This window comes from Girardinichthys multiradiatus, chromosome 23 (genome assembly GCF_021462225.1).
Source record: "Girardinichthys multiradiatus isolate DD_20200921_A chromosome 23, DD_fGirMul_XY1, whole genome shotgun sequence".
Classification (NCBI taxonomy): domain Eukaryota; kingdom Metazoa; phylum Chordata; class Actinopteri; order Cyprinodontiformes; family Goodeidae; genus Girardinichthys; species Girardinichthys multiradiatus.
In genome coordinates, this window is record NC_061815.1 from 48,221,970 (window position 1) to 48,236,532 (window position 14,563).

Sequence of the window (14,563 nt, forward strand, 5' to 3'; positions counted from 1 at the left end):
TGCACCACAGTTTAAGAACCAAAGCTTTTTCTATTTGTTTTATCCAGTGGTGCACCAGAGATCTGTTGTGTTCTGAATCGCCACTTCCAGGACAAACCTCAGCATGTTTTCTCCAGGATGATAATGATCTTTGTTAATAAAAATGAAGAAGGGATCAGGTTTTGTTAAAATGCTGCAATGATTTGGATGTAAACAATCATTGATGCTCTGATGTCCTGCAGTAAAACCGTATAAATGTGGTGTTTGGTTCAGATTCAGAGTGGTGTGTCAGCATATGGCCAGGCTTGGCTTAATTAACTACTGGCCCAGTGACTGAGTGGACGAGGCAGCTGGGGGGGTGGATGACCTTAACTATATACCATGAGGATGTTGATGAGGATGATGGGAGGACGTCAAGGACAAATCTTCCCTGTGAAGGATGCACAGACAGCAGCAGCAGCAGCGGGATTTTAGCTGGTTTTAGACTGAAGGCCTGACTGATTATTTGCCTCCTTTCCTTTTAGATGCTGACAGGAAGTATGACATAACAGGACACAGTGAGCTTTAATCCCGGTGAGTAAAGCTGATGCTGCTACACGGTTCAAATTTAGCAGCAGGTCACCGAGCTGAATCCACAATCCAACGCCGGATACAGTGACTGAAAGGCGGGATTAAAAACGAGGCGCTGACGTTAAGGGAGGGAGCTAGCCTTACCAGTTCTCCTGCATCCATCGGATGGCTTCCTCCTCGTTGAACTGCCTCTCAAATTCATATTCTTGCAGAGCTAAAACCGACATGGTTCGCCTCGCCCGGGTCCTCTCAGGTTCTGGAACAAGACAACACTGGACTGGATGTGTTCTGTTGGGTCTGCTCCTGTTCTCTGTGCTCAGTCGTTGCTTCGCATCGCTCACGCCGCCGTCAGCAGCACCACGGCAGTCCCTCCCCGCTCTCTCCTCCTCCGCCACCGGCTGACGGAGCCAACACCCTCTTCCTGAAGGAAGGAGGACTGCGGGTCCTAGCGCCGACTGCTCACATGCTGCTGTCCAGTACAGTTCAACTTTTGAACAGTACTACCAGTTCTCCCAGGCCCAAGGCATAAGCAAACCCAGCTGCTGCTGAGGGTCCTCCTGGCCAACAGGGGCCCTAAGAGAGCTCGGCTCCTCACATAGAACATCGATCTAACAACCTCATGTGTGCAGTTGCATTCATCCATACTGGGTAGTGGAGAAGCTGGTGCCTATCTCCAGTGGTCTACGGGCAAGAGGCGGGATACGCCCCGGCCAGGCGACAAACCAAGGACCTTCTTGCTGCAAGGCAACACTGCTACCAACGGCACCACCACACAACCCTCTGATGATTACTGAATATCAAATTTGAAGGTATCTCTCTTTGACATTTGGAATTTGGATTATAATTTAAAAGAACTGACAGTGTGAAGAAAAAAATATTTGGCTCCTTAAAGATTTCTTCTGTTTTTGTATTTTTGACACACTTAAATGTTTCAGATCATCAAACACATTTTAATACCTGACGAACGGATACAAGAAGAAGAGGCATTTTTTTACTGATGATTTCATCTATTAGAGGAAAAAAAGCTGTCCAAACCAACCTGGACTAGTTTGAATTACTAATTGCCCCCTAAACCCTGATAACTAATTTTGTCTTTTGGCAACAGGAACTGCCATCAAGCATTTGCAATAACTGGAAATGCTCTTTCACTTAGCTATGGAAGAATTTTGACCCACTCTTCTTTGTGGGATTGTTTTAATTTAGCCACATGTGAAGTTTTCAAAAATGAATGAACTGTTTATGGTCAGTCTGCAGCATCTCAATCAAATTTAAGTCTGGCCTTTGACTAGGCCAACCTTCATTTTTATTTAGTTCTTTTTTTGGGTACTTCAGAGGTATAAATCCTGGTATGTTTGCAACATTGTCCTGCTGGATTACCAAAGTACACTTCAGCTTTAGGTCCCAAACTGATTTCTGGACATTCAGGATTTTTAAGTAGAGAGCAGAATTCACATTCCACTGATTCCATTAATGCAAAGGAGATCCAAATAATCACCTGCTGTTATCGTTTTTGACTGTAGGTGCAATGCAATGGAACACAAACCTTCCAAAAAGTTTATTTTTTGTCTTTAGTCCACAGAATATTTTTCACAACATTTTAGGTATCATCAAGATGTTTTTGCAAATGTGAGTCAGAAGTAATTTTGGCCTTGGAACTCTCCCATGATGCCATTTTTGCCCAGTCTCTTTCTTATTGTTGAATTATGAACTCTGACTTTATCTTATTTTTACATAGAGTCAGCTTGGCAAAGGGCCATGCGACTTTTCTCCAGAGAGTCTTACATTTCAGCTTAAGTTATTTGTAGGTTTTTCTTTGCACCCGGAACAATTTTCCTGGCAGTTGCTGCTGAAATCTTTGGTGGTCTACATGACCGTGGTTTGGTTTCAACAGATTCCCTCTTTTTCCACTTCTTAATTAGAGTTTGAATACTACTGATTGGCATTCTCAGTTCCTTGGATATCTTTTTATATCTCTTTCCTGTTTTATACAGATCAATTACCTTTTCCCACAGACCCTTTGACAACTCTTTTACCTTCCTCATGAACGTCAGTGGAGCACTGAATAAAAAGTTCTGTCAAGAGCCCAGAAACTCTCTGACCTTTATTGCACACACACTGACTACAAGCAAAGAGATCACATATGTGGATAGTTACCTGTAGTAGCCATTTAGACCCACATGTGTCAAATTGTGTGCGTGTCATTAGATCCAAATTGCCAGGGTATGTAAACTTTTGATCAGGGTCATTTAGGTAGTTTCTGTTGTCATTATGATTTAAAAACAGTAAACATAGTCGTTTGAAAATGAATGGCTTCACACAACCACTAACTATGAATCAAGCAAACGTTTTTGTGTTATCAGTCATATTGTTTGAAAAATGGCCAAAAATCCACCAGGGTATGTAAACTTATGAGCACAACTGTATGCTCCTTTCCATTCATCAGGATGTCTTCCCCTAAATTCTGCTCTCTACCAGAAAATGCTGAAGGAGAATGACCATCAGTTCATGACCTTAGGCTTTGGAGTGGTCTAGTTGATACCTGGATGTAAATGCAATTTATATGCTGTGGTATGACAGTCTGTTTGTGCTCAAAAATCCTCCGGTGTTGCTGAATTAAAACAATTCTGCAAACAAGAGTGGGTCAAAATTCATCTATGATGATGTAAAACATTTATTGGTAGTAATCACAAATGCTTGATTGAAGGGTTGCAAAACCTGTTATCATGTTTAGGGGCAAAGATTTTTTCACATCAGGCCAGGTTGGTTTGCACATGCCTCAATAAATAAAATCATCATCTGACAACAACAATTTGCATTTGCTGTGCTTATCTTTATCAGTTATTAAAATTTGTCTGATCACCTGAAACATGTAAGTGTTTCAGATTAAACAAGTTATTAAATATCAGAAAATATCTCACATCATTTGTTTATTTATTTAGTAACATGTTAGCAAGGATGTGTCGCTAAGAAAAAGTCAAGCAAACTCAAAGTGTTACATTTTAAAAAGATTCTACAAGCCCTAAAACTCTGTCAGGTGCTAGTTGTAACCCCTAGTTTGTCAGATGTCAATTTTTAATGTGATAGAAAGAGCATTTCTCTACAAAATAAACTACGCAGCAAGAAGGTTGCCGATTTGAATCCTGGCCAAATTAATTTGGATGTTTTCCATTTGCATGTGTGTATGTGTGTTCTCCAGGCAGCTTGTCTTCCTCCTAAAGAACAAACATGACATGTTAGCTGCTGATTTTTAACAACATTTTAGTGTTAGTGTATTCATAGGAGACTGTAGCTAGTCACCTTATTATCACTACTGCTCACATCAGTTCATTACTGAACATAATCTGATAATACATTAAATGATTACATAAACCTTTTAATCTGGCATCTATCTGCTACAGTAACCATGGCTTAGGCCAGTTTGTTATTATCTGTTTCCACAGCCCTGATTCTACCAAACCCCTGTACTGATATAGTAGAGAAGAGTGCTAAACTTATCAAAGAAAAAATATAAACCAAAATATTACAAAGAAGTGCTCCAAATACAAATGAGCAAAATAAGATGAGGGCATTCATGCAAAACTGCTGAACCTAATAACTTAGCAAAGTCATGTGTCTGAAGAAGACTATCTTCACAGCAACCGCTTATCTTACCCGTTAGAACAGTAAGAAAACTTGACGAGATATGCTAGTCGGAAAAACATGTAAATGTAACAGATCTTTGAAAATACATATAGTCAGTCAGTCAGTCAGTCATTTTCTACCGCTTCTTCCATTGTGGGTCTTGGGGAAGCTGGTGCCTATCTCCAGCAGTATATGGATGGGGGCAGGGTACACCCTGGACAGGTCACCAGTCCATGGCAACACAGACACACACAGGACAAACAACCATGCACACACCCATTCACACCTAAGGGCAATTTAGAGAGATCAATTCACCTAATGGTCATGTTTTTAGACTGTGAGAGGAAGCCGGAGTACCCGGAGAGAACTCATGCATGCACAGGGAACTGTAACAGATCTCAAAAATACATATAATTGTTGATAGATGTTAAGTATTCAAAGTACAACTGTCAATAAAAAGTAAGCTTGTCTGTGATGTTTCATATGTTTACATGTTTATTTTGTATTTGTTGCAAATTCATTAACTTTTTGAGGAAGTCCATATAGTTTATTGTCTCATGTTGCAAAGCCAATCATTTGGGCAAAAGCTGCATTTGACATCTCAGGTTTACTGTTCAAAAGGTTTGTGTTTGACCTCTTTTTAAATTAAGTATGGAAGTAAAATTTATTTTTAAAGCTGCTTTCCCAAAATCACAAAGCATTGTATAACACAGGTACAATTTTAAGTTGTTGTGTTGTAAAAGAGGCTTTTATAATATGCAGCCATATATGACTCAGCAGGTACTTCACATGTTTTACTGCTTTACTACTGAAATGTTTCATTGTCATATTCCTTACTACAGTCTTTATTTTACTGCTGAATAAACTCAGATAAATAATTCCGCAGTTTTTTCAAGGTGTTGTTGTACTTTAAATCCAGGCTAAAGAACTTCTTACTTCCTCAGCTCCAATTCAACCCTTCAAACGACTCCTGATTTCATCAACATGTCAAGGTGAAAGACTGGTAATAGGTGGTGTGAGCCACTGTGGCACCACCCAATCTACCTCTCACCTACATACGGATACTAGTGCTGCATACGAACAGGCTCACTACAACGTGCCTTATAACCTGCTTTTGATTTTATCTTTACTTGGAACAGCAATTATTGAACTGACTGATGAATCTTCATCATCAATACTCCAACATAAAAACAATCGGGATAAACATTAGAGCAGACTTGAGTAGTACACCTTTTGGACTTTTCATCTTCAATTTTAGCAGTGCTGAAAGAATGTGTCAATTTGAAAAGCTTGGGCTATCCAAGAAACAATAGATCACAGTTTCCAGTTTCTCCTCCAAGATCCTAGAAGCTGAACATCATCAAAAAAATGGGAATAATTTAGATTTATACGCCGCACCACAACTGGAAAAAGCCCAACATTAGGTCCCGAATCCCGGATCTTTTTTTTAAGAGGCAGCATTACACAGAGACATCAATGTGAAAAACTGTTCTGGTTTTCCTCCTAAAGGAATAGACATATGTATACCAATCACAGGCAATATCTTAGATAAAGGAAACTAGAAGAAAAGGAGCTGGAGGAACCATCATGGGAGGGTGAGCCCATCCATGGGATTTACCTATGACAGATAACTGAAGTGTCTGATATCCTACCAGTGGCTAGAGAGGTCAGGTCTGAAGGACAGCAGAGAAGCACTGATCGTGGCAGTGCAGGAGCAGACCTTGAGCACCAGAGCAATAGAAGCCCAGATCTACCACACCAAGTAATATCCCAGGTGGAAGTTGTGAAAGAGGCCCCAGCATCTCACAAAAGGGTATAAAACACTGGAATCAAAGGAAGCCAGGCTTTACTGCAAACGTTTTTTGGGTGATGTTATAAATGGACCAGAAGCAACAACCGTGTTTAGTTTTTACTGACAGAACTAATAGCCAGAGAAACAGAAGTCCATCCATCCATCCATCCATCCATCCATCCAAGATTAATACATACATATAACACGTATTAATCTTATAATATTAATCTTATAAACTCCCCAAATATAGACAGTTTATAAAATGTCCGACCAGAGAGGACAACATTCTGGATCACTGTTACACCACCATCAGAGACGCTTATCACGCCGTCCCACGTGCTGCACTGGGCCAATCCGACCACATCATGGTCCACCTGATTCCTGCATACAGGCAGAAACTAAAGCTCTGCAAACCTGTTGTGAGGACGTCAAGGAAGTGGAGCAGTGAGGCTGTGGAGAATCTCCAGGCGTGTTTAGACTGTACAGACTGGGATGTGTTCAGGACTACTACCAACAGTCTGGACGAGTACACAGAGGCTGTGACTTCCTACATCAGCTTCTGTAAGGACAGCTGTGTACCATCATGCACCAGGGTGAGTTACAACAATGACAAACCCTGGTTCACAGCTAAACTCAGAGGGTTAAGACTGGATAAGGAAGAGGCCTTCAGGAGTGGGCACAAAGACATATACAGAGAGGCAAAGTACAAGTTTGGCAAGGCAGTGAAAGAGGCCAAACGACTGTACTCTGAGAAGCTCCAAAACCAGTTATCAGCCAACGACTCTGCATCTGTCTGGAAAGGGCTCAAGCAAATCACCAACTACAAGCCGAAAGCCCCCCACTCCATCAACGACTGACGCCTCGCCAACAACCTGAATGAGTTCTACTGCTGCTTTGAAAGACAAAGGGACAGTCCTGCAACCATCCCCCACGACGCCCCCCGACAGCTGCAGCCACAATCCACCACCCCCACCTCCCCAACCTCAAGAGGGGCCTCGGCACCTCCAACCCCCACCCTGAAGTTCCCCCCACCAGCCCCCTACCCACGCCTAGGACGGCTCTTTCCATCCAGGAGAGGGACGTAAACAAACTCTTCAGGAGACAGAACCCCCGGAAAGCTGCTGGTCCGGATTCTGTTTCACTAGCCTGAAGCACTGCGCTGATCAGTTGTCTCCAGTCTTCACAGACATTTTTAACACCTCACTGGAGACATGTCATGTGCCAGCCTGCTTCAAGTCCTCCACCATCGTCCCTGTTCCCAAGAAGCCAAGGACCACAGGGCTTAATGACTTCAGACCCGTCGCCCTGACCTCTGTGGTGATGAAGTCCTTTGAGCGCCTTGTGCTCTCACACCTAAAAGACATCACCGACCCCCTCCTGGACCCCCTGCAGTTTGCCTACAGAGCCAACAGGTCTGTGGATGATGCAGTCAACCTAGCCCTTCACTTCATCCTCCGGCAACTGGACTCCACAGGAACCTACGCCAGGATCCTGTTTGTGGATTTCAGCTCTGCCTTCAACACCATCGTCCCAGTTCTGCTACAGGAGAAACTCTCCCAGCTGAGTGTGCCCGGCTCCACCTGCAGGTGGATCACTGACTTCCTGTCTGACAGGAAGCAGCGCGTGAGGCTGGGGAAGCACGTCTCTGACTCCCTGACCATCAGCACCGGTTCCCCCCAAGGCTGTGTTCTCTCTCCTCTGCTCTTCTCCTTGTACACCAACAGCTGCACCTCCAGTCACAAGTCTGTCAAGCTTCTGAAGTTTGCGGACGACACCACCCTGATCGGACTCATCTCTGATGGTGACGAGTCTGCGTACAGATGGGAGGTGGACCATCTGTTGGACTGGTGCAGCCAGAACCACCTTGAGTTCAACGCTCTAAAGACAGTGGAGATGGTTGTGGACTTCAGGCAGAACCCAGCACCACCTGCCCCCATCACCCTCTGTGACTCCACAATTGACACTGTGGAATCTTTCCGCTTCCTGGGAACCATCATCTCCCAGGATCTCAAGTGGGAGCCAAACATCAGCTCCCTCATCAAGAAAGCCCAGCAGAGGATGTTCTTCCTGCGGCAGCTGAAGAAATTCAACCTGCCAAAGACTATGATGGTGCACTTCTACACAGCCATCATTGAGTCCATCCTCACCTCCTCCATCACCATCTGGTACGCCGCTGCTACAGCCAAGGATAAGGGCAGGCTGCAGCGTGTCATTCGGTCTGCTGAGAAGGTGATTGGCTGCAGTCTACTGTCGCTCCAGGAACTGTACACCTCCAGGACCCTGAAGCGGGCAGGGAAGATTCTGGCTGATCCCTCCCACCCCGGTAACAGACTCTTTGAGACTCTCCCCTCTGGCAGGAGGCTGCGGTCCATCCGGACCAAAACCTCACGCCACAAGAACAGTTTTTTCCCATCTGCCACCAACCTTGTTAACAAAGCCCAGAAACCACCCTGACACTCTCCCTTTCCCCCATGCCCCCCCTTTTTTGCTGACAGGACACCTGTAACCTGCAACTCTATGTGTTACATTAACGCTCAGCTTGGACTCCTGCCATACTTGCACAATGATCACCTGCACTGTTGTATTGCTCTTGCATCTTATACTGCTCTATATTTACTCTCACTCACTTAAAACTGTGCACATATATTTATATTATATTGTAGAGATGTTTATACTGTTTAATTTGTACTGTATTGCACCAACTACGCCAAAACAAATTCCTTGTATGTCCAAAAACGTACTTGGCAATAAAGCTTTTCTGATTCTGATTCTGATAATACTTTGGCTGGGCCAGATGATACAATCACTGTGAACAGCCAGTAACATCAGCTAATATAAGATGTGCTAGCACCACACTTTGAATATAACCTATGTTTCTTCTGTGCAAGATTGAAAATCCTAGTTTAAGCTCTTTGGGAGTGATGGTGCAAAATGCCAGGAATATCACTCCATATTAATTAATCTCTACCCTGAGCCAGCTGACTAAACCTATCTTCCTCCACCTTTTTAATCTTTGCCTCATCACATCAGCATGAGCCTAAAAAACATCCACCATTTAAATTTCATCATTATTTCTGGTTACTGCAGAAGAGGAAGATGTGACCCCTCACCTTTCTGTCTAAACATCTCACTGTAGGTCATCTGCTGCTGGCGGTGGTTTTGTATGTTGGCAGCTTTTAGCAATTAATTATGTCTGGATCAAACAAATCACATTTTGCCAAGTGAACTATTATTTGGCTTAATTTCTTCCACTGCAAACATCAACTCAATTCTTGTTATATATCATCATATAATTTTAACTGATAAGAGATATTATCTTGTTACACATTTAGGCTTTTCCAACATTAAACCTTAAGCATTTTTATTTAAATGTATTTATTCGCTCTCTGTGTTGCAGGAGACAGGAGCCCATCCTAAAGGCAAGGTACAGCATTGAGAAACATGAGGTAGAGGTGGAGATAACATGCAAACTCCCATTAGATCACATCTGTGATTCAAACTGGGAGTCTTCTTGCTCTGGTCTGACCATACTTGCTTGTATTCCACCCAAGACTATTTCTCTGACAGTCAGAATCGCATGGTGCAGCTGCTGTGATAATTTATTAGAAGAAGACCAAGCCTTGTAAACCACCCACCTTGCGATGACAGGGGAAGCACAAGTCCCAAAGAGATTCCAAGTAGGATTTTCATTTGAATCCACATTTTCAGTTCCCTGATGCATTGCTCCTGCTTTTGAGCATTGGCAGCCAACTTTAAATAAAACAATCATCATTGCAGCTCTGATTCTTCTCCTTCATTAACTTTGACTCTCATCATACAATCTAAAACATAGCATCACTTTGGGAAACTAATAAAACAGTGTCGCTACCAGAAACTGCTGTAGGGCTAATTAACCAGTGGTTTCATATAATTGTAACAGTGAATTTCGTGATCAAAATAATGTGAATGTTGGTCACATCTGGCAACATACAGAAAAACAAAGCTCAGAATTGTTCTTAAATATTAAGCAGAATCTACTACAGCAGCAAGAAAGCTGGATTCTCTGGAGGTTTTCCATTCAAATCCACGTAACCCTCATGCACCAACAGATACTGAAACAGTTACTCAAAGGCCAGTGACAGGAAAGATAGTTGGTTGGTCAACTGTGAAGGTAAACTGATCTTTGTTTGTTCCGTCATCCTAGCAGAACTCAAAGAAGGTAGTGGTTTGAAAATCTGATCCAGCCTTCTGTTGGGTGCCTCCCTTTGGGGGATTTCTGGGCTTCTTCCACTGACTCAGAACTCCTGCGAGGGACTTTTTATCTGTTCTGGCCTGGAAACCCTTGGGATCCCCCAGAATAAGCTCTGGTTTCTCTCTTGGACCTGTTACCCCAACGACCCAATCTCAGCTAAGCAGATGGATGGATTGATGGATGGATGAAAGCATTTCTGTGGCAGAAAACCACCGAATTTAAATGAATTCTACCAAGAGGAGTGGTCTCATATCCAGTGAGAATAAAGCCACAGGGTTACTGGTGGCTACAAAAAGTGTGATTGAGGTGCGACTTGCTAAGGGTCATTGAACCAAATCTTACTGGGAGTGTATGTATACATTTGAGCCTGTATGCATCAGTTTGGACCTGTATTACTTTTAGAAACTCCACAATAAACCCAACAAAGACTTCATCCAAAGAAAGTGATGTTTGTTTAGCTAAACGTCATATAACTAAACCAGTCAGTCAGTCATTTTCTACCACTTATTCCATAGTGGGTCACGGGGGAGCTGGTGCCTATCTCCAGTTGTCTATGGGCGAGAGGCGGGGTTCACCCTGGACAGATAACTAAACCGACGTATTTTTAAAAGATCTTCTTCGTCATTTTTAAAAACTGGATACTTATATTTAGACTGCATGTATATAGTTATGTTTCAGTAAATACTGTTAATAAAAAATTGCCTTGGGGAATTTATTTTCACATAAAATATTTTGGAATCAAACAATAATTATAGAATCAAAATCTTATTCTTCTGTGAGAATTTGGTTCATTCCAGCGTTTCTTTATCACATTGCCTAAAGCTGTAGCTCTATGATTCATATGCCAGTCATTATATCATTTCCCATAAAACATGTTCCTTATAAAATGATGAATGTTGGTGTTAGTCTAAGGCTGAACAGAAATATTTTTCTGATTGTGACCTACATTTTTTTTTTCAAAGCTGAAGGTTTAATCAGTTTTTAAATAAAAATATGATGTTGTTGTCTTTACATATATTAAAAGCATGTTTTGACTGACCTTTATGTGAGCTTTAACTTGACCTGCTTGGGACACCCAGTCATGGGGAAAACATTTTTTTTGTGAATAAAAACCTTTTGGGAAAACACACAAGGTGTAGGAGCCATTTTTGTGTTTTATTTATTACCCTATGTGTGCCACTCGATGTCACTTTTTGTGTCAGCTGTGCTTTAGTGATTTCTGTTGGATGATGTTGGATGTGAAGATGAACTGTGGACCAGCTAAATGCAATCAATGTGCCACCAACCCGTTGGGCACCTCAGTGGCTTCCAGCGTACGCTTCGCCTCTACACTACAGCTAAAAACGCTAAAAGTACTTATATGTTTGGTGAAGCATGTTCTGTAAGAAAGTCATGAAGACAAAACCTCTTTAAGATTCTTGACTGATTACTTTCTTTAAGACTATTTTGTGCCATTGCCTTCTCCAATAAAATGAACGGCAGAAACAAATAGAAATGTTAACTGCCACTGAACAAATAAAGATAAAGCATGAATCACAGAATAAGCACAGAAATACATGCCCACTCATGGACAGTTGTTCAACTCGGATGATGCAAAAAGCTTTTAGTTTTACAAGGTTTATTCAAGCATAAGGAAAGCTTGAACTTTGGCCGAGCGAGGTGGAAGTTGAACAATGAGTTTGGTTTCGGTCTCAAAGTATTTTAAAAGGCTGTTATAATGTTAGCGGCCTATCCAAATCCCAGAGAGTCAGCGTTATCTGTCTCGATCTATCTAATTATAAATTTCCCATGATAACCTGTGATGATGAAATGTCCTGCTGACGTAATACGAAGGAAATTGCTGTTGTTTATCTGCAGAGAAGACCTGGAATTTCCTCTTGTCTACTCCTCTTTGTAAAATAGTCCATGTAGAGGACAGCCAGTCTTCCCATGACTCTTAGCAAGCATCGTAACATTCATCAAGATGACCTGTTCTCCTTCCATGTTTCATCTATCCAAGTCTTTGTAGATTCAGCATGTTCTGAACATGCCCTGCAGTTCTCCTTGGTGTGTTTAAAAAGACTGACCCTGAAAAAACAGTTATTTACTAGATCCAGAGGCCACCTGGATACTCTGCAGCACTAAAACAATGATATAACAGCTTTCAGTTGTGCAACACAAATATGCAGCCTTTAATAATGGTTGTATTATAATAAATGTCTCATTAGTTCATTAATGGCTTTTTCAGAGTTGTTCCAGTTTTCTTTGCTAATAATGGTTTGTTAATATTTTTTATTACAATTGTTTTCCACGTCTCTGTTTAAAATAAATGTCATTTGGCATGTTTTGATCCCTTGCTTTGGTATTGTCAAGTTATTGCTAATCTGCTGTTAAAGCTAAAAAAAAAAACTTGTTTCATCTGTCAGAAAAAGAGACAAATTTTATAGTAGGCCAACATAAAGTTGGGCTTACCTGATATTCTAGTGTCACAACTTAAGCAGATGCGAAGCAGTTCGTGGAATATTTATAAAAGATGATTACATCACATTTCTTTTTATCTCTGGAAAAGAAAGTGATTCATTTGCTGTTAATGTTAAGACCACAAAAAGAACTCAAATGGCATCGTTAGGTGACATGTCTGGATCTTCCAAAGATAGCACCTTTAACGCTAAACCAGATGGTGGGGCCTGCAACTTAACTACCACTGGTGACCTTCATAGCCCTTTCAAAATAAAGGTTCTGACTACATCTTATGTTCCATGTTCAGACCTAAAGAAGCCATTTGGATGAGAGGTGAAATGTCTTCAAAAAACAAGAGAAGAAGTCCTTTTCTACACTTAGGATAATCAGAGATTCAAACCTCATTCAAAATGTCGTACTTGATCTGATATTCTTACTTTTAATTGTAACTATGTTAAACAGGAATAAATATGGGGGTGTCCTAACTTATTCCTCAACAGAAAATGCTGGGGTTTTTTTCAGATTTTACAGAAAATGTCTTTATTTATTTTTTAGCGTAAATATGTATAAGTCCAAACATGGACAATCAGGCTGTCATGGGGTCTCTTACGTTTTCTCAGGACTGCAGAGTAGAACAGTATTTTCCAGAACTTCCCGCATTTTTCCCAAGAAACCAAACATTCTTTCAAAATGCTCTTGATCCATAATTCTTCAGGCTTTGAAGGTCTGAACAACATCTCTTTGTTACATTGCCTGTGATGTGTAGATTCAAACATAGTTTTTCTTATGAGAATATGGGTCCTTTAATGTGGAAAACAATAAAATAAAGTTTACACAGTTCCCTGTAAAAGGTCAAATATTGAACTGATGATGAATAATGAGTATAAAAAGCAGCTAATTAAAAAAACCCCAAAACAATAGAAAGACTGAAAACTTTTATTCAAGACCATTAGAACATTTGCTCTCTGGGGGCAAGATTTAAGCAAGATGAAGTTTAGCTATAAGTATGTTTTTACAGCCATAGAAGAAATGTTCTGCACATTTATTAGCAAAGATAATCACAATCTATTATAATTATTATTTGACCTTTTTGTCAATGAGTGTATTTTTTGTGAAAATAGCCAGTTTATCTAAAATGAAGGTAAGTGTCCGTATTTACAAGCATACTGCCATCTAGTGGTAACTGTGTAGATTTAACTTTACACCTCAAATACTTGATCTCACCAAACAAATTGGATTCATAATGTATGGCTTACATTACAACCTGTTTATATCATGTCTGCGGCTGAGAAAAAGCCCTGGCAGTAAATCTATTCTGCTGGATATCCCAGTCCTCTGAGTGACATTGGCAATAAGATGGAAAATTGGTGATATGATGTATGAGTGAGTGTGGTATATGTATTGTTTTAACCAAAAGGGCAGCAGGTGCAGTCACAGAGCTGGGGCCTGAAAAGTGGGAATCTGACCTATTGGTTTAGAACGGATAAAAACACATTCCCGCTGACCTTTCCGCTTCATTACCCGCCATGATACCTGAGAAATTCAGGAACATATAGGGTTGCTGACACGTCCAGAAGGACTTCCTTTCCTTTGTGAAATTCAGTCAGATTTACTTCATTTTTGATATTATTGCACATACTGAAATATTAATTGTTTGTGTTAAACTCCAACTTCAAGTGAGTCAATGATGAGTGTAATTACATTTTTAATATCTGATAAAGTAGTTCAAACTGCGAAATGAAGAGAAAAAAATCAATTATTTTGTTGTTATCGTCATTATGAGAATAATTTTCATTGGAAACTGATACAATCTGATAAAAGATTTATTATTTTGTGTGATATTAGCAAAAGGAAATTTGTCACCCTACATCACAGTAATAAAAATGCTTTCAGTTTCAGGAACTGCTGTTCTAAATAAACACATTTTCTCT

The 14,563-nt window shown here is 40.9% G+C and overlaps 1 protein-coding gene across 1 annotated transcript in view; it reads right to left on the reverse strand.

Moving 5' to 3' along the window:
• Window positions 1-983, reverse strand: part of elovl6 (ELOVL fatty acid elongase 6) — a 28,675-nt gene extending 27,692 nt beyond the window's left edge. Inside the window, exon 1 of the mRNA XM_047354530.1 lies at window positions 694-983. Within this exon, the coding sequence (XP_047210486.1) occupies window positions 694-776 (83 nt within the window). The 5' untranslated portion in view covers window positions 777-983. The remainder of the gene's footprint in view (window positions 1-693) is intronic.
• Window positions 984-14,563: the final 13,580 nt, after the last annotated feature.